The 26,497-nt window shown below is 42.3% G+C and overlaps 1 protein-coding gene across 1 annotated transcript in view; it reads right to left on the reverse strand.

Moving 5' to 3' along the window:
* apbb3 (amyloid beta (A4) precursor protein-binding, family B, member 3) overlaps window positions 1-26,497 on the reverse strand; it is a 122,785-nt gene that overhangs the window by 56,492 nt on the left and 39,796 nt on the right. Inside the window, exon 7 of the mRNA XM_068043110.1 lies at window positions 1,257-1,348. Within this exon, the coding sequence (XP_067899211.1) occupies window positions 1,257-1,348 (92 nt within the window). The remainder of the gene's footprint in view (window positions 1-1,256; window positions 1,349-26,497) is intronic.

Below are 26,497 nucleotides of genomic sequence, written 5' to 3' on the forward strand. Positions count from 1 at the left end.
CATCTACCCTATCAAATGTTTTAATTATCTTAAACACCTTGATTAGATTACCCCTTAATCTTCTATTCTTAATGGAATACAAGTCTAGTCTATGCAACCTGTCCTCATAGTTTAACCCTTTTAGCTCCTTTGGAATGCAGTAATGGAGAAGAGTGAGGTAATGCATTTGGGGAGGGAAAACAAAGCAAGGGAATACACAATAAATGGTAGGCAACTGAGAAGTGTCAAGAAACAGAGGGATCTTGGAGTGCGTGTACACAGATTCCGAAAGGTGGCTGGACAGGTAGATAAGGTGGTAAATGATGCGTATGGGATACTTTCCGTTATTGGCCGAGGCACAGAATATAAGAGCAGGAAGGTTTGCCAGAACTGTGTAAAACACTAGTTAGGCTGCATCTAGAGTAAGATCTACTGTTCTGGTCACCGCATTACAGGAAGGATGTGATCGCACTGGAGAGGGTTCAGAGGAGATTTACCAGGATGATGTCAGGATGGTGAATTTTAGCTATGAGGAAAGATTGCATAGTTTAGAATTGTTTTCTTTGTAATAGAGATGGCTGAGAGGAGATTTAATGACGGTATATAAAATGATGAAGGGACCAGAGTGGACAGGAGGTCCCAGTTCCCTTCGCAGTGATGTCAATAATTAGGGAGCATAGATTTGAACTAATTGGTGGAAGGATTAGAGGAAACGTGAGAAGGTTTTTGCCCCAGAGGGTGACAGGGGTTTGGAACTCACTGCCTGAAAGGGTGGTAGAGGCAAAACCATCATTACATTCAAAAAACATTACGTGATACAATTGAGGTGTTGTAACATATAAGGCGACTGGCCAAGAGCTGGGAGGTGGGAATAGGTTGGATGGCTCTTTTTCATCTGGCACAGACACGATGGGCCGAAGGGCCTCCACCTGTGCCGTAAATTATCTTTGTTTCTATGTTTTATTTTTTGATGCAAGGTTAAGCCTTTGACCATTGAACTTCCATCACCCAGCTGCTCTGACTCAATCTATATCCCCCGACAAGGCAACAGACTTGATGCTTCAGTTTGTGTTGATTTGTTAAAGCTGTCTAATCTATTTGACGTGTTCATAGGGAGCATACTAATCAGTTTTATCAGTGCATTTAATTTAATTCAGAGCAGAGTGACTGAAGAACCCTGTCACTCAGCAGAGCGGTCTCGACAGTGGGCGTCCTGAATATCAATGAATTAACTCTCCAGTTTCCAACCTGAGGAGAGAAGGGTCCTGCTGTCTTACCTCAGATTTATTGATGAAGATGCTGGCATTAAACTCTCAAACTTCCCGCCGCGAGAGACACGATTCACTGCGGCAGCACCTGGGACAACAGCCTGAGATAGGAAGAAGGTGGTTACATTCAGAAACAGGGGGGACAGTACACTCACAAACAGGGAGTAGATTAGACTCACAAACAGGGAGGAGATTAGACTCACAATCAGGGAGGAGATTACACTCACAAACAGGGAGGAGATTAGACTCACAAACAGGGAGGAGCTCACATTCACAAACAGGGAAGAGATTACACTCACAAACGGGGAGGAGATCACACTCACAAACAGGGAGGAGATTACACTCACAAACAGGGAGTAGATTAGACTCACAAACAGGGAGGAGATTAGACTCACAAACAGGGAGGAGATTACACTCACAAACAGGGAGTAGATTAGACTCACAAACAGGGAGGAGATTAGACTCACAAACAGGAAGGAGATCACACTCACAAACAGGGAAGAGATTACACTCACAAACAGGGGGGAGATTAGACTCACAAACAGGGAAGAGATTACACTCACAAACAGGGAAGAGATTACACTCACAAACAGGGAAGAGATTACACTCACAAACAGGGAGGAGATTAGACTCACAAACAGGGAAGAGATTACACTCACAAACAGGGGGGAGATTAGACTCACAAATAGGGAAGAGATTACACTCACAAACAGGGGGGAGATTAGACTCACAAATAGGGAAGAGATTACACTCACAAACAGGGAAGAGATTACACTCACAAACAGGGAAGAGATTACACTCACAAACAGGGAAGAGATTACACTCACAAACAGGGAAGAGATTACACTCACAAACAGGGAGTAGATTAGACTCACAAACAGGGAGGAGATTAGACTCACAAACAGGAAGGAGATCACACTCACAAACAGGGAAGAGATTACACTCACAAACAGGGGGGAGATTAGACTCACAAACAGGGAAGAGATTACACTCACAAACAGGGAAGAGATTACACTCACAAACAGGGGGGAGATTAGACTCACAAATAGGGAAGAGATTACACTCACAAACAGGGAAGAGATTACACTCACAAACAGGGAAGAGATTACACTCACAAACAGGGAAGAGATTACACTCACAAACAGGGAGTAGATTAGACTCACAAATAGGGAAGAGATTACACTCACAAACAGGGGGGAGATTACACTCACAAACAGGGAAGAGATTAGACTCACAAACAGGGAAGAGATTAGACTCACAAACAGGGAAGAGATTACACTCACAAACAGGGGGGAGATTAGACTCACAAATAGGGAAGAGATTACACTCACAAACAGGGGGGAGATTAGACTCACAAACAGGGAAGAGATTACACTCACAAACAGGGAGTAGATTAGACTCACAAATAGGGAAGAGATTACACTCACAAACAGGGGGGAGATTACACTCACAAACAGGGAAGAGATTAGACTCACAAACAGGGAAGAGATTAGACTCACAAACAGGGAAGAGATTACACTCACAAACAGGGGGGAGATTAGACTCACAAATAGGGAAGAGATTACACTCACAAACAGGGGGGAGATTAGACTCACAAACAGGGAAGAGATTACACTCACAAACAGGGAAGAGATTACACTCACAAACAGGGAAGAGATTACACTCACAAACAGGGAAGAGATTACACTCACAAACAGGGAAGAGATTACACTCACAAACAGGGAGTAGATTAGACTCACAAATAGGGAAGAGATTACACTCACAAACAGGGGGGAGATTACACTCACAAACAGGGAAGAGATTAGACTCACAAACAGGGAAGAGATTAGACTCACAAACAGGGAAGAGATTACACTCACAAACAGGGAAGAGATTACACTCACAAACAGGGAGTAGATTAGACTCACAAATAGGGAAGAGATTACACTCACAAACAGGGGGGAGATTACACTCACAAACAGGGAAGAGATTACACTCACAAACAGGGGGGAGATTAGACTCACAAACAGGGAAGAGATTAGACTCACAAACAGGGAAGAGATTACACTCACAAACAGGGAAGAGATTACACTCACAAACAGGGAAGAGATTAGACTCACAAATAGGGAAGAGATTACACTCACAAACAGGGAAGAGATTACACTCACAAACAGGGGGGAGATTAGACTCACAAACAGGGAAGAGATTAGACTCACAAACAGGGAAGAGATTACACTCACAAACAGGGAAGAGATTACACTCACAAACAGGGAGTAGATTAGACTCACAAATAGGGAAGAGATTACACTCACAAACAGGGGGGAGATTACACTCACAAACAGGGAAGAGATTAGACTCACAAACAGGGAAGAGATTAGACTCACAAACAGGGAAGAGATTACACTCACAAACAGGGAAGAGATTACACTCACAAACAGGGAAGAGATTAGACTCACAAACAGGGAAGAGATTACACTCACAAACAGGGAGTAGATTAGACTCACAAACAGGGAAGAGATTACACTCACAAACAGGGGGGAGATTACACTCACAAACAGGGAAGAGATTAGACTCACAAACAGGGAAGAGATTAGACTCACAAACAGGGAAGAGATTACACTCACAAACAGGGAGTAGATTACACTCACAAACAGGGAAGAGATTAGACTCACAAACAGGGAAGAGATTACACTCACAAACAGGGGGGAGATTACACTCACAAACAGGGAAGAGATTAGACTCACAAACAGGGAAGAGATTAGACTCACAAACAGGGAAGAGATTACACTCACAAACAGGGAGTAGATTAGACTCACAAATAGGGAAGAGATTACACTCACAAACAGGGGGGAGATTACACTCACAAACAGGGAAGAGATTAGACTCACAAACAGGGAAGAGATTACACTCACAAACAGGGAGTAGATTAGACTCACAAATAGGGAAGAGATTACACTCACAAACAGGGAGTAGATTACACTCACAAATAGGGAAGAGATTACACTCACAAACAGGGGGGAGATTACACTCACAAACAGGGAAGAGATTAGACTCACAAACAGGGAAGAGATTAGACTCACAAACAGGGAAGAGATTACACTCACAAACAGGGAGTAGATTAGACTCACAAATAGGGAAGAGATTACACTCACAAACAGGGAAGAGATTAGACTCACAAACAGGGAAGAGATTACACTCACAAACAGGGAGTAGATTAGACTCACAAATAGGGAAGAGATTACACTCACAAACAGGGGGGAGATTACACTCACAAACAGGGAAGAGATTAGACTCACAAACAGGGAAGAGATTAGACTCACAAACAGGGAAGAGATTACACTCACAAACAGGGAAGAGATTACACTCACAAACAGGGAGTAGATTAGACTCACAAATAGGGAAGAGATTACACTCACAAACAGGGGGGAGATTACACTCACAAACAGGGAAGAGATTAGACTCACAAACAGGGAAGAGATTACACTCACAAACAGGGAGTAGATTAGACTCACAAATAGGGAAGAGATTACACTCACAAACAGGGAGTAGATTACACTCACAAATAGGGAAGAGATTACACTCACAAACAGGGAAGAGATTACACTCACAAACAGGGAGTAGATTACACTCACAAATAGGGAAGAGATTACACTCACAAACAGGGGGGAGATTACACTCACAAACAGGGAAGAGATTAGACTCACAAACAGGGAAGAGATTAGACTCACAAACAGGGAAGAGATTACACTCACAAACAGGGAGTAGATTAGACTCACAAATAGGGAAGAGATTACACTCACAAACAGGGGGGAGATTACACTCACAAACAGGGAAGAGATTAGACTCACAAACAGGGAAGAGATTACACTCACAAACAGGGAGTAGATTAGACTCACAAATAGGGAAGAGATTACACTCACAAACAGGGGGGAGATTACACTCACAAACAGGGAAGAGATTAGACTCACAAACAGGGAAGAGATTAGACTCACAAACAGGGAAGAGATTACACTCACAAACAGGGAAGAGATTACACTCACAAACAGGGAGTAGATTAGACTCACAAATAGGGAAGAGATTACACTCACAAACAGGGGGGAGATTACACTCACAAACAGGGAAGAGATTAGACTCACAAACAGGGAAGAGATTACACTCACAAACAGGGAGTAGATTAGACTCACAAATAGGGAAGAGATTACACTCACAAACAGGGGGGAGATTACACTCACAAACAGGGAAGAGATTAGACTCACAAACAGGGAAGAGATTACACTCACAAACAGGGAAGAGATTACACTCACAAACAGGGAGTAGATTAGACTCACAAATAGGGAAGAGATTACACTCACAAACAGGGGGGAGATTACACTCACAAACAGGGAAGAGATTAGACTCACAAACAGGGAAGAGATTAGACTCACAAACAGGGAAGAGATTACACTCACAAACAGGGAGGAGATTAGACTCACAAATAGGGAAGAGATTACACTCACAAACAGGGGGGAGATTAGACTCACAAACAGGGAGGAGATTAGACTCACAAACAGGGAAGAGATTACACTCACAAACAGGGAAGAGATTACACTCACAAACAGGAAGGAGATTAGACTCACAAACAGGGAAGAGATTACACTCACAAACAGGGAAGAGATTACACTCACAAACAGGGAAGAGATTACACTCACAAACAGGGAAGAGATTACACTCACAAACAGGGAAGAGATTACACTCACAAACAGGGAAGAGATTACACTCACAAACAGGGAAGAGATTACACTCACAAACAGGGAAGAGATTACACTCACAAACAGGGAAGAGATTACACTCACAAACAGGGAAGAGATTACACTCACAAACAGGGAAGAGATTACACTCACAAACAGGGAAGAGATTACACTCACAAACAGGGAAGAGATTACACTCACAAACAGGGAAGAGATTACACTCACAAACAGGGAAGAGATTACACTCACAAACAGGGAAGAGATTACACTCACAAACAGGGAAGAGATTACACTCACAAACAGGGAAGAGATTACACTCACAAACAGGGAAGAGATTACACTCACAAACAGGAAGGAGATTAGACTCACAAACAGGGAAGAGATTACACTCACAAACAGGGAAGAGATTACACTCACAAACAGGGAAGAGATTACACTCACAAACAGGGAAGAGATTACACTCACAAACAGGGAAGAGATTACACTCACAAACAGGGAAGAGATTACACTCACAAACAGGGAAGAGATTACACTCACAAACAGGGAAGAGATTACACTCACAAACAGGGAAGAGATTACACTCACAAACAGGGAAGAGATTACACTCACAAACAGGAAGGAGATTAGACTCACAAACAGGGAAGAGATTACACTCACAAACAGGGAAGAGATTACACTCACAAACAGGGAGTAGATTACACCCACAAACAGGGAGGAGATTAGACTCACAAACAGGGAAGAGATTACACTCACAAACAGGGAAGAGATTACACTCACAAACAGGGAGGAGATCACACTCACAAACAGGGAGGAGATTAGACTCACAAACAGGGAAGAGATTACACCCACAAACAGGGAGTAGATTAGACTCACAAACAGGGAGGAGATTAGACTCACAAACAGGGAAGAGATTACACTCACAAACAGGGAAGAGATTACACTCACAAACAGGGAGCAGATTAGACTCACAAACAGGGAGGAGATTACACTCACAAACAGGGAAGAGATTACACTCACAAACAGGAAGGAGATTAGACTCACAAACAGGGAAGAGATTACACCCACAAACAGGGAGTAGATTAGACTCACAAACAGGGAGGAGATTAGACTCACAAACAGGGAAGAGATTACACTCACAAACAGGGAAGAGATTACACTCACAAACAGGGAGCAGATTAGACTCACAAACAGGGAGGAGATTACACTCACAAACAGGGAAGAGATTACACTCACAAACAGGAAGGAGATTAGACTCACAAACAGGGAAGAGATTACACCCACAAACAGGGAGTAGATTAGACTCACAAACAGGGAGGAGATTAGACTCACAAACAGGGAGGAGATTAGACTCACAAACAGGGAAGAGATTACACTCACAAACAGGGAAGAGATTACACTCACAAACAGGGAAGAGATTAGACTCACAAACAGGGAGTAGATTAGACTCACAAACAGGGAAGAGATTACACTCACAAACAGGGAAGAGATCACACTCACAAACAGGGAGGAGATCACACCCACAAACAGGGAGTAGATTAGACTCACAAACAGGGAAGAGATTAGACTCACAAACAGGGAAGAGATTACACTCACAAACAGGGAAGAGATTACACCCACAAACAGGGAGTAGATTAGACTCACAAACAGGGAGGAGATTAGACTCACAAACAGGGAGGAGATTAGACTCACAAACAGGGAAGAGATTACACTCACAAACAGGGAAGAGATTACACTCACAAACAGGGGGGAGATTAGACTCACAAACAGGGAGGAGATTAGACTCACAAACAGGGAGGAGATCACACTCACAAACAGGGAGTAGATTAGACTCACAAACAGGGAAGAGATTAGACTCACAAACAGGGAAGAGATTACACTCACAAACAGGGAAGAGATTACACTCACAAACAGGGAGTAGATTAGACTCACAAACAGGGAGGAGATCACACTCACAAACAGGGAAGAGATTAGACTCACAAACAGGGAAGAGATTACACTCACAAACAGGGAAGAGATTACACCCACAAACAGGGAGTAGATTAGACTCACAAACAGGAAGGAGATTAGACTCACAAACAGGGAGGAGATTAGACTCACAAACAGGGAGGAGATTAGACTCACAAACAGGGAAGAGATTACACTCACAAACAGGGAAGAGATTACACTCACAAACAGGGAGTAGATTAGACTCACAAACAGGGAGGAGATCACACTCACAAACAGGGAAGAGATTACACTCACAAATGGGGGAGATTACACTCACAAACAGGGAAGAGATTACACTCACAAACAGGGAAGAGATTACACTCACAAACAGGGGGGAGATTAGACTCACAAACAGGGAAGAGATTACACTCACAAACAGGGAAGAGATTAGACTCACAAACAGGGGGGAGATTAGACTCACAAACAGGGAAGAGATTACACTCACAAACAGGGAAGAGATTACACTCACAAACAGGGGGGAGATTAGACTCACAAACAGGGAGGAGATTAGACTCACAAATAGGGAAGAGATTACACTCACAAACAGGGAAGAGATTACACTCACAAACAGGGGGGAGATTAGACTCACAAACAGGGAGGAGATTAGACTCACAAATAGGGAAGAGATTACACTCACAAACAGGGAAGAGATTACACTCACAAACAGGGAGGAGATTAGACTCACAAACAGGGAAGAGATTACACTCACAAACAGGGAAGAGATTACACCCACAAACAGGGAGTAGATTAGACTCACAAACAGGAAGGAGATTAGACTCACAAACAGGGAGGAGATTAGACTCACAAACAGGGAGGAGATTAGACTCACAAACAGGGAAGAGATTACACTCACAAACAGGGAAGAGATTACACTCACAAACAGGGAAGAGATTAGACTCACAAACAGGGAAGAGATTACACTCACAAACAGGGAAGAGATTACACCCACAAACAGGGAGTAGATTAGACTCACAAACAGGAAGGAGATTAGACTCACAAACAGGGAGGAGATTAGACTCACAAACAGGGAGGAGATTAGACTCACAAACAGGGAAGAGATTACACTCACAAACAGGGAAGAGATTACACTCACAAACAGGGAGTAGATTAGACTCACAAACAGGGAGGAGATCACACTCACAAACAGGGAAGAGATTACACTCACAAATGGGGGAGATTACACTCACAAACAGGGAAGAGATTACACTCACAAACAGGGAAGAGATTACACTCACAAACAGGGGGGAGATTAGACTCACAAACAGGGAAGAGATTACACTCACAAACAGGGAAGAGATTAGACTCACAAACAGGGAAGAGATTACACTCACAAACAGGGGGGAGATTAGACTCACAAACAGGGAAGAGATTACACTCACAAACAGGGAAGAGATTACACTCACAAACAGGGGGGAGATTAGACTCACAAACAGGGAGGAGATTAGACTCACAAATAGGGAAGAGATTACACTCACAAACAGGGAAGAGATTACACTCACAAACAGGGAGGAGATTAGACTCACAAACAGGGAGTAGATCACACTCACAAACAGGGAAGAGATTACACTCACAAACAGGGAAGAGATTACACTCACAAACAGGGAGTAGATTAGACTCACAAACAGGGAGGAGATCACACTCACAAACAGGGAAGAGATTACACACACAAATGGGGGAGATTACACTCACAAACAGGGAAGAGATTACACTCTCAAACAGGGAAGAGATTAGACTCACAAACAGGGAGGAGATTAGACTCACAAACAGGGAGTAGATTAGACTCACAAACAGGGAAGAGATTACACGCACAAACAGGGAAGAGATTACACTCACAAACAGGGAAGAGATTAGACTCACAAACAGGGAGGAGATTAGACTCACAAACAGGGAGTAGATTAGACTCACAAACAGGGAAGAGATTACACTCACAAACAGGGAAGAGATTAGACTCACAAATAGGGAGGAGATTAGACTCACAAATAGGGAAGAGATTACACTCACAAACAGGGGGGAGATTAGACTCACAAACAGGGAAGAGATTACACTCACAAACAGGGAAGAGATTAGACTCACAAACAGGGAAGAGATTACACTCACAAACAGGGGGGAGATTAGACTCACAAACAGGGAAGAGATTACACTCACAAACAGGGAAGAGATTACACTCACAAACAGGGGGGAGATTAGACTCACAAACAGGGAGGAGATTAGACTCACAAATAGGGAAGAGATTACACTCACAAACAGGGGGGAGATTAGACTCACAAACAGGGAGGAGATTAGACTCACAAACAGGGAAGAGATTACACTCACAAACAGGGAAGAGATTACACTCACAAACAGGAAGGAGATTAGACTCACAAACAGGGAAGAGATTACACCCACAAACAGGGAGTAGATTAGACTCACAAACAGGGAGGAGATTAGACTCACAAACAGGGAGGAGATTAGACTCACAAACAGGGAAGAGATTACACTCACAAACAGGGAGTAGATTAGACTCACAAACAGGGAGGAGATCACACTCACAAACAGGGAAGAGATTACACTCACAAACAGGGAAGAGATTAGACTCACAAACAGGGAAGAGATTACACTCACAAACAGGGAATAGTTTCGACTCACAAACAGGGAGGAGATCACACTCACAAACAGGGAAGAGATCACACTCACAAACAGGGAGGAGATTAGACTCACAAACAGGGAGGAGATTAGACTGACAAACAGGGAAGAGATTACACTCACAAACAGGGAATCGATTAGACTCACAAACAGGGAGGAGATTAGACTCACAAACAGGGAAGAGATTACACTCACAAACAGGGAGGAGATTAGACTCACAAACAGGGAGGAGATTGGACTCACAAACAGGGAGGAGATTAGACTCACAAACAGGGAGGAGATTACACTCACAAACAGGGAGGAGATTAGACTGACAAACAGGGAAGAGATTACACTCACAAACAGGGAAGCGATTAGACTCACAAACAGGGAGTAGATTAGACTCACAAACAGGGAGGAGATTAGAATAACAAACAGGGAGGAGATTGGACTCACAAACAGGGAGGAGATTAGACTCACAAACAGGGAGGAGATTGGACTCACAAACAGGGAGGAGATTAGACTCACAAACAGGGAGGAGATTAGACTCACAAACAGGGAAGAGATTACACTCACAAACAGGGAGTAGATTAGACTCACAAACAGGGAGGAGATTAGACTCACAAACAGGGAGGAGCTCACACTCACAAACAGGGAAGAGATTACACTCACAAACAGGGAGTAGATTAGACTCACAAACAGGGAGGAGTTTAGACTCACAAACAGGGAGGAGATTAGACTCACAAACAGGGAGGAGATTACACTCACAAACAGGGAGGAGATTACACTCACAAACAGGGAAGAGATTACACTCACAAACAGGGAGTAGATTAGACTCACAAACAGGGAGGAGAATGGACTAACAAACAGGGAGGAGATTAGACTCACAAGCAGGGAGGAGATTAGACTCACAAACAGGGAGGAGATTAAATTTACAAACAGGGAGGAGATTAGACTCACAAACAGGGAGGAGATTACACTCACAAACAGGGAGGAGATTACACTCACAAACAGGGAAGAGATTACACTCACAAACAGGGAGTAGATTAGACTCACAAACAGGGAGGAGAATGGACTAACAAACAGGGAGGAGATTAGACTCACAAGCAGGGAGGAGATTAGACTCACAAACAGGGAGGAGATTAAATTTACAAACAGGGAGGAGATTAGACTCACAAACAGGGAAGAGATTACACTCACAAACAGGGAGGAGATTAAATTTACAAACAGGGAGGAGATTAGACTCACAAACAGGGAGGAGATTAGACTCACAAACAGGGAGGAGATTAGACTCACAAACAGGGAGGAGATTAGACTCACAAACAGGGAAGAGATTACACTCACAAACAGGGAGGAGATTAGACTCACAAACAGGGAGGAGATTAGACTCACAAACAGGGAGGAGATTAGACTCACAAACAGGGAGGAGATTAAATTTACAAACAGGGAGGAGATTAGACTCACAAACAGGGAGGAGATTAGACTCACAAACAGGGAGGAGATTAGACTCACAAACAGGGAAGAGATTACACTCACAAACAGGGAGGAGATTAAATTTACAAACAGGGAGGAGATTAGACTCACAAACAGGGAGGAGATTAGACTCACAAACAGGGAAGAGATTACACTCACAAACAGGGAGGAGATTAAATTTACAAACAGGGAGGAGATTAGACTCACAAACAGGGAGGAGATTAGACTCACAAACAGGGAGGAGATTAGACTCACAAACAGGGAAGAGATTACACTCACAAACAGGGAGGAGATTAAATTTACAAACAGGGAGGAGATTAGACTCACAAACAGGGAGGAGATTAGACTCACAAACAGGGAGGAGATTAGACTCACAAACAGGGAGGAGATTACACTCACAAACAGGGAGGAGATTACACTCACAAACAGGGAGTAGATTAGACTCACAAACAGGGAGGAGATTAGACTCCCAAACAGGGAAGAGATTACACTCACAAACAGGGAGGAGATTAGACTCACAAGCAGGGAGGAGATTAGACTCACAAACAGGGAAGAGATTAGAGTCACAAACAGGGAGGAGATTAGACTCCCAAACAGGGAGTAGATTAGACTCACAAACAGGGAGAAGATTAGACTCACAAACAGGGAGGAGATTAGAGTCACAAACAGGGAGGAGATTAGACTCCCAAACAGGGAGTAGATTAGACTCACAAACAGGGAGAAGATTAGACTCACAAACAGGGAGAAGATTACACTCACAAACAGGGAGGAGATTAGACTCACAAGCAGGGAGGAGATTAGACTCACAAACAGGGAAGAGATTAGAGTCACAAACAGGGAGGAGATTAGACTCCCAAACAGGGAGTAGATTAGACTCACAAACAGGGAGAAGATTAGACTCCCAAACAGGGAAGAGATTACACTCACAAACAGGGAGGAGATTAGACTCACAAACAGGGAAGAGATGACACTCACAAACAGGGAGGAGATTAGAGTCACAAACAGGGAGGAGTTTAAATTTACAAACAGGGAGGAGATTAGACTCACAAACAGGGAGGAGATTAGACTCACAAACAGGGAGGAGATTCGACTCACAAACAGGGAAGAGATTACACTCACAAACAGGGAGGAGATTCGACTCACAAACAGGGAAGAGATTACACTCACAAACAGGGAAGAGATTACACTCACAAACAGGGAGGAGATTAGACTCACAAACAGGGAAGAGATTACACTCACAAACAGGGAAGAGATTACACTCACAAACAGGGAGTAGATTAGACTCACAAGCATGGAGGAGATTAGACTCACAAACAGGGAGGAGATCACACTCACAAACAGGGAGGAGATTAGACTCACAAACAGGGAGTAGATTAGACTCACAAACAGGGAGGAGATTACACTCACAAACAGGGAAGAGATTACACTCACAAACAGGGAGTAGATTAGACTCACAAGCATGGAGGAGATTAGACTCACAAACAGGGAGGAGATCACACTCACAAACAGGGAGGAGATTAGACTCACAAACAGGGAGTAGATTAGACTCACAAACAGGGAAGAGATTACACTCACAAACAGGGAAGAGATTACACTCACAAACAGGGAGTAGATTAGACTCACAAGCATGGAGGAGATTAGACTCACAAACAGGGAGGAGATCACACTCACAAACAGGGAGGAGATTAGACTCACAAACAGGGAGTAGATTAGACTCACAAACAGGGAAGAGATTACACTCACAAACAGGGAAGAGATTACACTCACAAACAGGGAGTAGATTAGACTCACAAGCATGGAGGAGATTAGACTCACAAACAGGGAGGAGATCACACTCACAAACAGGGAGGAGATTAGACTCACAAACAGGGAGTAGATTAGACTCACAAACAGGGAGGAGATTACACTCACAAACAGGGAGGAGATTAGACTCACAAACAGGGAGGAGATTAGACTCACAAACAGGGAGGAGATTAGACTCACAAACAGGGAGGAGATTACACTCACAAACAGGGAGGAGATTAGACTCACAAACAGGGAGGAGATTAGACTCACAAACAGGGAGTAGATTAGACTCACAAACAGGGAGGAGATTACACTCACAAACAGGGAGGAGATTAGACTCACAAACAGGGAGGAGATTACACTCACAAACAGGGAGGAGATTAGACTCACAAACAGGGAGGAGATTAGACTCACAAACAGGGAGGAGATCACACTCACAAACAGGGAAGAGATTACACTCACAAACAGGGAGTAGATTAGACTCACAAACAGGGAGGAGATTAGACTCACAAACAGGGAGGAGATCACACTCACAAACAGGGAAGAGATTACACTCACAAACAGGGAAGAGATTACACTCAGAAACAGAGAGGAGATTACACTCAGAAACAGAAAGCACATTACACTCAGAAACAGAAAGGAGATTACACTCAGAAACAGAGAGGAGATTACACTCAGAAACAGAAAGCTCATTACGCTCAGAAACAGAGAGGAGATTACACTCAGAAACAGAAAGCACATTACACTCAGAAACAGAGAGGAGATTACACTCAGAAACAGAAAGGACATTACACTCAGAAACAGACAGGAGATTGCACTCAGAAACAGGGGGGAGATTACACTCAGAAACAGACAGGACATTACACTCAGAAACAGAAAGGAGATAACACTCAGAAACAGAAAGGACATTACACTCAGAAACAGAGAGGACATTACACTCAGAAACAGAGAGGACATTACACTCAGAAACAGAAAGAAGATTACACTCAGAAACAGAAAGCAGATTACACTCAGAAACAGAGAGGAGATTACACTCAGAAACAGAAAGCACATTACACTCAGAAACAGAAAGGAGATTACACTCAGAAACAGAAAGCACATTACACTCAGAAACAGAGAGGAGATTACACTCAGAAACAGGGGGGAGATTACACTCAGAAAAAGAAAGCACATTACACTCAGAAACAGAAAGGAGATTACACTCAGAAACAGAAAAGATATTACACTCAGTAACAGAGTGGAAATTACACTCAGAAACAGAATGGAAATTACACTCAGAAACAGAAGGGACATTGCACTCACAAACAGAGAGGAGATTACACTTAGAAACAGAAAGGAGATTACACTCAGAAACAGAGAGAAAATTACACTCAGAAACAGAGAGGAGATTACACTCAGAAACAGAGAGGAGATTACACTCAGAAACAGAAAGGAGATTACACTCAGAAATAGAGAGGAGATTACACTCAGAAACAGGGGGGAGATTAGACTCAGAAACAGGGGGGAGATTACACTCAGAAACAGAGAGGAGATTACATTCAGAAACAGAAAGGAGATTACACTCAGAAACAGAAAGGAGATTACACTCAGAAACAGGGGGGAGATTACACTCAGAAACAGAAAGGAGATTACACTCAGAAACAGGGGGGAGATTACACTCAGAAACAGAGAGGAGCTTACATTCAGAAACAGAAAGGACATTACACTCAGAAACAGAGAGGAGATTACACTCAGAAACAGGGGGGAGATTACACTCAGAAACAGAAAGGACATAACACTCAGAAACAGAGAGGACATTTCACTCAGAAACAGAGAGCACATTACACTCAGAAACAGAAAGGAGATTACACTCAGAAATAGAAAGCACATTACACTCAGAAACAGAGAGGAGATTACACTCAGAAACAGAAAGGACATTACACTCAGAAACAGAAAGGAGATTACACTCAGAAACAGAAAGCACATTACACTCAGAAACAGAGAGGAGATTACAGTGAGAAACAGGGGGGAGATTACACTCAGAAACAGAGAGGACATAACACTCAGAAACAGAAAGGAGATTACACTCAGAAACAGAAAAGATATTACACTCAGTAACAGAGAGGAAATTACACTCAGAAACAGAAAGGACATTACACTCACAGACAGAGAGGCGATTACACTCAGAAACAGAAAGGAGATTACACTCAGAAACAGAGAGAAAATTACACTCAGAAACAGAGAGGAGATTACACTCAGAAACAGAGAGGAGATTACACTCAGAAACAGAAAGGAGATTACACTCAGAAACAGAGAGGAGATTACACTCAGAAACAGGGGGGGAGATTACACTCAGAAACAGGGGGGAGATTACACTCAGAAACAGAGAGGAGATTACATTCAGAAACAGAAAGGAGATTACACTCAGAAACAGAAAGGAGGTTACACTCAGAAACAGGGGGGAGATTACACTCAGAAACAGAAAGGAGATTACACTCAGAAACAGGGGGGAGATTACACTCAGAAACAGAAAGGAGATTACACTCAGAAACAGGGTGGAGATTACACTCAGAAAGAGAGAGGAGCTTACATTCAGAAACAGAAAGCAGATTACACTCAGAAACAGAGAGGAGATTACACTCAGAAACAGACAGGAGATAACACTCAGAAACAGAAAGGAGATTACACTCAGAAACAGAAAGGAGATTACACTCAGAAACAGAGAGGACATTACTCTCAGAAACAGAGAGGAGATTACACTCAGAAACAGAAAGGAGATTGCACTCAGAAACAGAGAGGGGATTACACTCAGAAACAGAGAGGAGATTACACTCAGAAACAGAAAGCACATTACACTCAGAAACAGAAAGGAGATTACACTCAGAAACAGAGAGGAGATTACACTCAGAAACAGAGAGGAGATTACACTCAGAAACAGAAAGCACATTACGCTCAGAAACAGAGAGGAGATTACACTCAGAAACAGAAAGCACATTTCACTCAGAAACAGAGAGGACATTACACTCAGAAACAGACAGGAGATTACACTCAGAAACAGGGGGGAGATTACACTCAGGAACAGACAGGACATTACACTCAGAAACAGAAAGGAGATTACACTCAGAAACAGAAAGGACATTACACTCAGAAACAGAGAGGACATTACACTCAGAAACAGAGAGGACATTACACTCAGAAACAGAAAGAAGATTACACTCAGAAACAGAAAGCACATTACACTCAGAAACAGAGAGGAGATTACACTCAGAAACAGAAAGGACATTACACTCAGAAACAGAAAGGAGATTACACTCAGAAACAGAAAGCACATTACACTCAGAAACTGAGAGGAGATTACACTCAGAAACAGGGGGGAGATTACACTCAGAAAAAGAGAGGACATTACACTCAGAAACAGAAAGGAGATTACACTCAGAAACAGAAAAGATATTACACTCAATAACAGAGTGGAAATTACACTCAGAAACAGAATGGAGATTACACTCAGAAACAGAAAAGATATTACACTCAGTAACAGAGAGGAAATTACACTCAGAAACAGAAGGGACATTGCACTCACAAACAGAGAGGCGATTACACTTAGAAACAGAAAGGAGATTACACTCAGAAACAGAGAGAAAATTACACTCAGAAACAGGGGGGAGATTACACTCAGAAACAGAGAGGAGATTACATTCAGAAACAGAAAGGAGATTACACTCAGAAACAGAAAGGAGATTACACTCAGAAACAGGGGGGAGATTACACTCAGAAACAGAAAGGAGATTACACTCAGAAACAGGGGGGAGATTACACTCAGAAACAGAGAGGAGCTTACATTCAGAAACAGAAAGGACATTACACTCAGAAACAGAGAGGAGATTACACTCAGAAACAGGGGGGAGATTACACTCAGAAACAGAAAGGACATAACACTCAGAAACAGAGAGGACATTTCACTCAGAAACAGAGAGCACATTACACTCAGAAACAGAAAGGAGATTACACTCAGAAATAGAAAGCACATTACACTCAGAAACAGAGAGGAGATTACACTCAGAAACAGAAAGGACATTACACTCAGAAACAGAAAGGAGATTACACTCAGAAACAGAAAGCACATTACACTCAGAAACAGAGAGGAGATTACAGTGAGAAACAGGGGGGAGATTACACTCAGAAACAGAGAGGACATAACACTCAGAAACAGAAAGGAGATTACACTCAGAAACAGAAAAGATATTACACTCAGTAACAGAGAGGAAATTACACTCAGAAACAGAAAGGACATTACACTCACAGACAGAGAGGCGATTACACTCAGAAACAGAAAGGAGATTACACTCAGAAACAGAGAGAAAATTACACTCAGAAACAGAGAGGAGATTACACTCAGAAACAGAGAGGAGATTACACTCAGAAACAGAAAGGAGATTACACTCAGAAACAGAGAGGAGATTACACTCAGAAACAGGGGGGGAGATTACACTCAGAAACAGGGGGGAGATTACACTCAGAAACAGAGAGGAGATTACATTCAGAAACAGAAAGGAGATTACACTCAGAAACAGAAAGGAGGTTACACTCAGAAACAGGGGGGAGATTACACTCAGAAACAGAAAGGAGATTACACTCAGAAACAGGGGGGAGATTACACTCAGAAACAGAAAGGAGATTACACTCAGAAACAGGGTGGAGATTACACTCAGAAAGAGAGAGGAGCTTACATTCAGAAACAGAAAGCAGATTACACTCAGAAACAGAGAGGAGATTACACTCAGAAACAGACAGGAGATAACACTCAGAAACAGAAAGGAGATTACACTCAGAAACAGAAAGGAGATTACACTCAGAAACAGAGAGGACATTACTCTCAGAAACAGAGAGGAGATTACACTCAGAAACAGAAAGGAGATTGCACTCAGAAACAGAGAGGGGATTACACTCAGAAACAGAGAGGAGATTACACTCAGAAACAGAAAGCACATTACACTCAGAAACAGAAAGGAGATTACACTCAGAAACAGAGAGGAGATTACACTCAGAAACAGAGAGGAGATTACACTCAGAAACAGAAAGCACATTACGCTCAGAAACAGAGAGGAGATTACACTCAGAAACAGAAAGCACATTTCACTCAGAAACAGAGAGGACATTACACTCAGAAACAGACAGGAGATTACACTCAGAAACAGGGGGGAGATTACACTCAGGAACAGACAGGACATTACACTCAGAAACAGAAAGGAGATTACACTCAGAAACAGAAAGGACATTACACTCAGAAACAGAGAGGACATTACACTCAGAAACAGAGAGGACATTACACTCAGAAACAGAAAGAAGATTACACTCAGAAACAGAAAGCACATTACACTCAGAAACAGAGAGGAGATTACACTCAGAAACAGAAAGGACATTACACTCAGAAACAGAAAGGAGATTACACTCAGAAACAGAAAGCACATTACACTCAGAAACTGAGAGGAGATTACACTCAGAAACAGGGGGGAGATTACACTCAGAAAAAGAGAGGACATTACACTCAGAAACAGAAAGGAGATTACACTCAGAAACAGAAAAGATATTACACTCAATAACAGAGTGGAAATTACACTCAGAAACAGAATGGAGATTACACTCAGAAACAGAAAAGATATTACACTCAGTAACAGAGAGGAAATTACACTCAGAAACAGAAGGGACATTGCACTCACAAACAGAGAGGCGATTACACTTAGAAACAGAAAGGAGATTACACTCAGAAACAGAGAGAAAATTACACTCAGAAACAGAGAGGAGATTACACTCAGAAACAGAGAGGAGATTACACTCAGAAACAGAAAGGAGATTACACTGAGAAATAGAGAAGAGATTACACTCAGAAACAGGGGGGAGATTACACTCAGAAACAGGGGGGAGATTACACTCAGAAACAGAGAGGAGATTACATTCAGAAACAGAAAGGAGATTACACTCAGAAACAGGGGGGAGATTACACTCAGAAACAGAGAGGAGATTACATTCAGAAACAGAAAGGACATTACACTCAGAAACAGACAGGAGATTACACTCAGAAACAGGGGGGAGATTACACTCAGAAACAGGGGGGAGATTACACTCAGAAACAGAGAGGAGATTACATTCAGAAACAGAAAGGACATTACACTCAGAAACAGACAGGAGATTACACTCAGAATCAGGGGGGAGATTACACTCAGAAACAGACAGGACATTACACTCAGAAACAGAAAGGACATTACACTCAGAAACAGAGAGGACATTACACTCAGAAACAGTAAGAAGATTACACTCAGAAACAGAAAGCACATTACACTCAGAAACAGAGAGGAGATTACACTCAGAAGCAGAAAGGACATTACACTCAGAAACAGAGAGGAGATTACACTCAGAAACAGAAAGGACATTACACTCACAAACAGAAAGGAGATTACACTCAGAAACAGAAAGCACATTACACTCAGAAACAGAGAGGAGATTACACTCAGAAACAGGGGGGAGATTACACTCAGAAAAAGAGAGGTCATTACACTCAGAAACAGAAAGGAGATTACACTCAGAAACAGAAAAGATATTACACTCAGTAACAGAGTGGAAATTACACTCAGAAGCAGAATGGAGATTACACTCAGAAACAGAAAAGATATTACACTCAGTAACAGAGAGGAAATTACACTCAGAAACAGAAGGGACATTGCACTCACAAACAGAGAGGCGATTACACTTAGAAACAGAAAGGAGATTACACTCAGAAACAGAGAGAAAATTACACTCAGAAACAGAGAGGAGATTACACTCAGAAACAGAGAGGAGATTACACTCAGAAACAGAAAGGAGATTACACTCAGAAATAGAGAGGAGATTACACTCAGAAACAGGGGGGAGATTACACTCAGAAACAGGGGGGAGATTACACTCAGAAACAGAGAGGAGATTACATTCAGAAACAGAAAGGAGATTACACTCAGAAACAGAAAGGAGATTACACTCAGAAACAGGGGGGAGATTACACTCAGAAACAGAAAGGAGATTACACTCAGAAACAGGGGGAGATTACACTCAGAAACAGAAAGGACATAACACTCAGAAACAGAGAGGACATTACACTCAGAAACAGAAAGGAGATTACACTCAGAAACAGAAAAGATATTACACTCAGTAACAGAGTGGAAATTACACTCAGAAGCAGAATGGAGATTACACTCAGAAACAGAAAAGATATTACACTCAGTAACAGAGAGGAAATTACACTCAGAAACAGAAGGGACATTGCACTCACAAACAGAGAGGCGATTACACTTAGAAACAGAAAGGAGATTACACTCAGAAACAGAGAGAAAATTACACTCAGAAACAGAGAGGAGATTACACTCAGAAACAGAGAGGAGATTACACTCAGAAACAGAAAGGAGATTACACTCAGAAATAGAGAGGAGATTACACTCAGAAACAGGGGGGAGATTACACTCAGAAACAGGGGGGAGATTACACTCAGAAACAGAGAGGAGATTACATTCAGAAACAGAAAGGAGATTACACTCAGAAACAGAAAGGAGATTACACTCAGAAACAGGGGGGAGATTACACTCAGAAACAGAAAGGAGATTACACTCAGAAACAGGGGGGAGATTACACTCAGAAACAGAAAGGACATAACACTCAGAAACAGAGAGGACATTTCACTCAGAAACAGAGAGCACATTACACTCAGAAACAGAAAGGAGATTACACTCAGAAACATAAAGGACATTACACTCAGAAACAGAGAGGAGATTACACTCAGAAACAGAAAGGACATTACACTCAGAAACAGAGAGGAGATTACACTGAGAAACAGGGGGGAGATTACACTCAGAAACAGAGAGGACATAACACTCAGAAACAGAAAGGAGATTACACTCAGAAACAGAAAAGATATTACACTCAGTAACAGAGAGGAAATTACACTCAGAAACAGAAAGGACATTGCACTCACAGACAGAGAGGCGATTACACTCAGAAACAGAAAGGAGATTACACTCAGAAACAGAGAGAAAATTACACTCAGAAACAGAGAGGAGATTACACTCAGAAACAGAGAGGAGATTACACTCAGAAACAGAAAGGAGATTACACTCAGAAACAGAGAGGAGATTACACTCAGAAACAGGGGGGGAGATTACACTCAGAAACAGAGAGGAGATTACACTCAGAAACAGAAAGGACATTACACTCAGAAACAGAAAGGACATTACACTCAGAAACAGAGAGGAGATTACACTCAGAAACAGAGAGGAGATTACACTCAGAAACAGAAAGGACATTACAGTCAGAAACAGAGAGGAAATTACACTCAGAAACAGAGAGGAGATTACACTCAGAAACAGAAAGGACATTACACTCAGAAACAGAGATTAGATTACACTCAGAAACAGAGAGGAGATTACACTCAGAAACAGAAAGGACATTACACTCAGAAACAGAGAGGAGATTACACTCAGAAACAGAGAGGAGATTACACTCAGAAACAGAAAGGACATTACACTCAGAAACAGAGATTAGATTACACTCAGAAACAGAGAGGAGATTACACTCAGAAACAGAAAGGACATTACACTCAGAAACAGAGAGGAGATTACACTCAGAAAGAGAAAGGACATTACACTCAGAAACAGAGAGGAGATTACACTCAGAAACAGAGAGGAGATTACACTCAGAAACAGAGAGATTACACTCAGAAACAGAAAGGACATTACACTCAGAAACAGAGAGGAGATTACACTCAGAAACAGAAAGGACATTGCACTCAGAAACGGGGGGGAGATTACACTCAGAAACAGGGGGGAGATTACACTCAGAAACAGGGGAGAGATTACACTCAGAAACAGGGGAGAGATTACACTCAGAAACAGAAAGGACATTACCCTCAGAAACAGGGGGGAGATTACACTCAGAAACAGAAAGGAGATTACACTCAGAAACAGAGAGAAAATTACACTCAGAAACAGAGAGGAGATTACACTCAGAAACAGAGCGGAGATTACACTCAGAAACAGAAAGGAGATTACACTCAGAAATAGAGAGGAGATTACACTCAGAAACAGGGGGGAGATTACACTCAGAAACAGGGGGGAGATTACACTCAGAAACAGAGAGGAGATTACATTCAGAAACAGAAAGGAGATTACACTCAGAAACAGAAAGGAGATTACACTCAGAAACAGGGGGGAGATTACACTCAGAAACAGAAAGGAGATTACACTCAGAAACAGGGGGGAGATTACACTCAGAAACAGAAAGGACATAACACTCAGAAACAGAGAGGACATTTCACTCAGAAACAGAGAGCACATTACACTCAGAAACAGAAAGGAGATTACACTCAGAAACAGAAAGCACATTACACTCAGAAACAGAGAGGAGATTACACTCAGAAACAGAAAGGACATTACACTCAGAAACAGAGAGGAGATTACACTGAGAAACAGGGGGGAGATTACACTCAGAAACAGAGAGGACATAACACTCAGAAACAGAAAGGAGATTACACTCAGAAACAGAAAAGATATTACACTCAGTAACAGAGAGGAAATTACACTCAGAAACAGAAAGGACATTACACTCACAGACAGAGAGGCGATTACACTCAGAAACAGAAAGGAGATTACACTCAGAAACAGAGAGAAAATTACACTCAGAAACAGAGAGGAGATTACACTCAGAAACAGAGAGGAGATTACACTCAGAAACAGAAAGGAGATTACACTCAGAAACAGAGAGGAGATTACACTCAGAAACAGGGGGGGAGATTACACTCAGAAACAGAGAGGAGATTACACTCAGAAACAGAAAGGACATTACACTCAGAAACAGAAAGGACATTACACTCAGAAACAGAGAGGAGATTACACTCAGAAACAGAGAGGAGAATACACTCAGAAACAGAAAGGACATTACAGTCAGAAACAGAGAGGAAATTACACTCAGAAACAGAGAGGAGATTACACTCAGAAACAGAAAGGACATTACACTCAGAAACAGAGATTAGATTACACTCAGAAACAGAGAGGAGATTACACTCAGAAACAGAAAGGACATTACACTCAGAAACAGAGAGGAGATTACACTCAGAAACAGAGAGGAGATTACACTCAGAAACAGAAAGGACATTACACTCAGAAACAGAGATTAGATTACACTCAGAAACAGAGAGGAGATTACACTCAGAAACAGAAAGGACATTACACTCAGAAACAGAGAGGAGATTACACTCAGAAAGAGAAAGGACATTACACTCAGAAACAGAGAGGAGATTACACTCAGAAACAGAGAGGAGATTACACTCAGAAACAGAGAGATTACACTCAGAAACAGAAAGGACATTACACTCAGAAACAGAGAGGAGATTACACTCAGAAACAGAAAGGACATTGCACTCAGAAACGGGGGGGAGATTACACTCAGAAACAGGGGGGAGATTACACTCAGAAACAGGGGAGAGATTACACTCAGAAACAGGGGAGAGATTACACTCAGAAACAGAAAGGACATTACCCTCAGAAACAGGGGGGAGATTACACTCAGAAACAGGGGGGAGATTACACTCAGAAACGGAGAGGAGATTACACTCAGAAACAGGGGAGAGATTACACTCAGAAACAGGGGGGAGATTACACTCAGAAACAGGGGAGAGATTACACTCAGAAACAGGGGGGAGATTACACTCAGAAACAGGGGAGAGATTACACTCAGAAACAGGGGAGAGATTACACTCAGAAACAGAGAGGAGATTACACTCAGAAACAGAAAGGAGATTACACTCAGAAACAGAGAGGAGATTTCACTCAGAAACAGCAAGGACATTACACTCAGAAACAGAAAGGACATTACACTCAGAAACAGAGAGGAGATTACCCTCAGAAACAGAGAGGAGATTACACTCAGAAACAGAAAGGACATTAGTCAGAAACAGAGAGGAAATTACACTCAGAAACAGAGAGGAGATTACACTCAGAAACAGAAAGGACATTACACTCAGAAACAGAGATTAGATTACACTCAGAAACAGAGAGGAGATTACACTCAGAAACAGAAAGGACATTACACTCAGAAACAGAGAGGAGATTACACTCAGAAACAGAGAGGAGATTACACTCAGAAACAGAAAGGACATTACACTCAGAAACAGAGATTAGATTACACTCAGAAACAGAGAGGAGATTACACTCAGAAACAGAAAGGACATTACACTCAGAAACAGAGAGGAGATTACACTCAGAAACAGAAAGGACATTACACTCAGAAACAGAGAGGAGATTACACTCAGAAACAGAGAGGAGATTACACTCAGAAACAGAGAGATTACACTCAGAAACAGAAAGGACATTACACTCAGAAACAGAGAGGAGATTACACTCAGAAACAGGGGGGAGATTACACTCAGAAACAGGGGAGAGATTACACTCAGAAACAGGGGAGAGATTACACTCAGAAACAGAAAGGACATTACCCTCAGAAACAGGGGGGAGATTACACTCAGAAACAGGGGGGAGATTACACTCAGAAACGGAGAGGAGATTACACTCAGAAACAGGGGAGAGATTACACTCAGAAACAGGGGGGAGATTACACTCAGAAACAGGGGAGAGATTACACTCAGAAACAGGGGGGAGATTACACTCAGAAACAGGGGAGAGATTACACTCAGAAACAGGGGAGAGATTACACTCAGAAACAGAGAGGAGATTACACTCAGAAACAGAAAGGAGATTACACTCAGAAACAGAGAGGAGATTTCACTCAGAAACAGAAAGGACATTACACTCAGAAACAGAAAGGACATTACACTCAGAAACAGAGAGGAGATTACCCTCAGAAACAGAGAGGAGATTACACTCAGAAACAGAAAGGACATTAGTCAGAAACAGAGAGGAAATTACACTCAGAAACAGAGAGGAGATTTCACTCAGAAACAGAAAGGACATTACACTCAGAAACAGGGTGTAGATTACACTCAGAAACAGAAAGGACATTACACTCAGAAACAGAGATTAGATTACACTCAGAAACAGAGAGGAGATTACACTCAGAAACAGAAAGGACATTACACTCAGAAACAGAGAGGAGATTACACTCAGAAAGAGAAAGGACATTACACTCAGAAACAGAGAGGAGATTACACTCAGAAACAGAGAGGAGATTACACTCAGAAACAGAGAGATTACACTCAGAAACAGAAAGGACATTACACTCAGAAACAGAGAGGAGATTACACTCAGAAACAGAAAGGACATTGCACTCAGAAACGGGGGGGAGATTACACTCAGAAACAGGGGGGAGATTACACTCAGAAACAGGGGAGAGATTACACTCAGAAACAGGGGAGAGATTACACTCAGAAACAGAAAGGACATTACCCTCAGAAACAGGGGGGAGATTACACTCAGAAACAGGGGGGAGATTACACTCAGAAACGGAGAGGAGATTACACTCAGAAACAGGGGAGAGATTACACTCAGAAACAGGGGGGAGATTACACTCAGAAACAGGGGAGAGATTACACTCAGAAACAGGGGGGAGATTACACTCAGAAACAGGGGAGAGATTACACTCAGAAACAGGGGAGAGATTACACTCAGAAACAGAGAGGAGATTACACTCAGAAACAGAAAGGAGATTACACTCAGAAACAGAGAGGAGATTTCACTCAGAAACAGAAAG

Source organism: Heterodontus francisci, chromosome 12 (genome assembly GCF_036365525.1).
Source record: "Heterodontus francisci isolate sHetFra1 chromosome 12, sHetFra1.hap1, whole genome shotgun sequence".
In the NCBI taxonomy this organism is placed as follows: Eukaryota; Metazoa; Chordata; class Chondrichthyes; order Heterodontiformes; family Heterodontidae; genus Heterodontus; species Heterodontus francisci.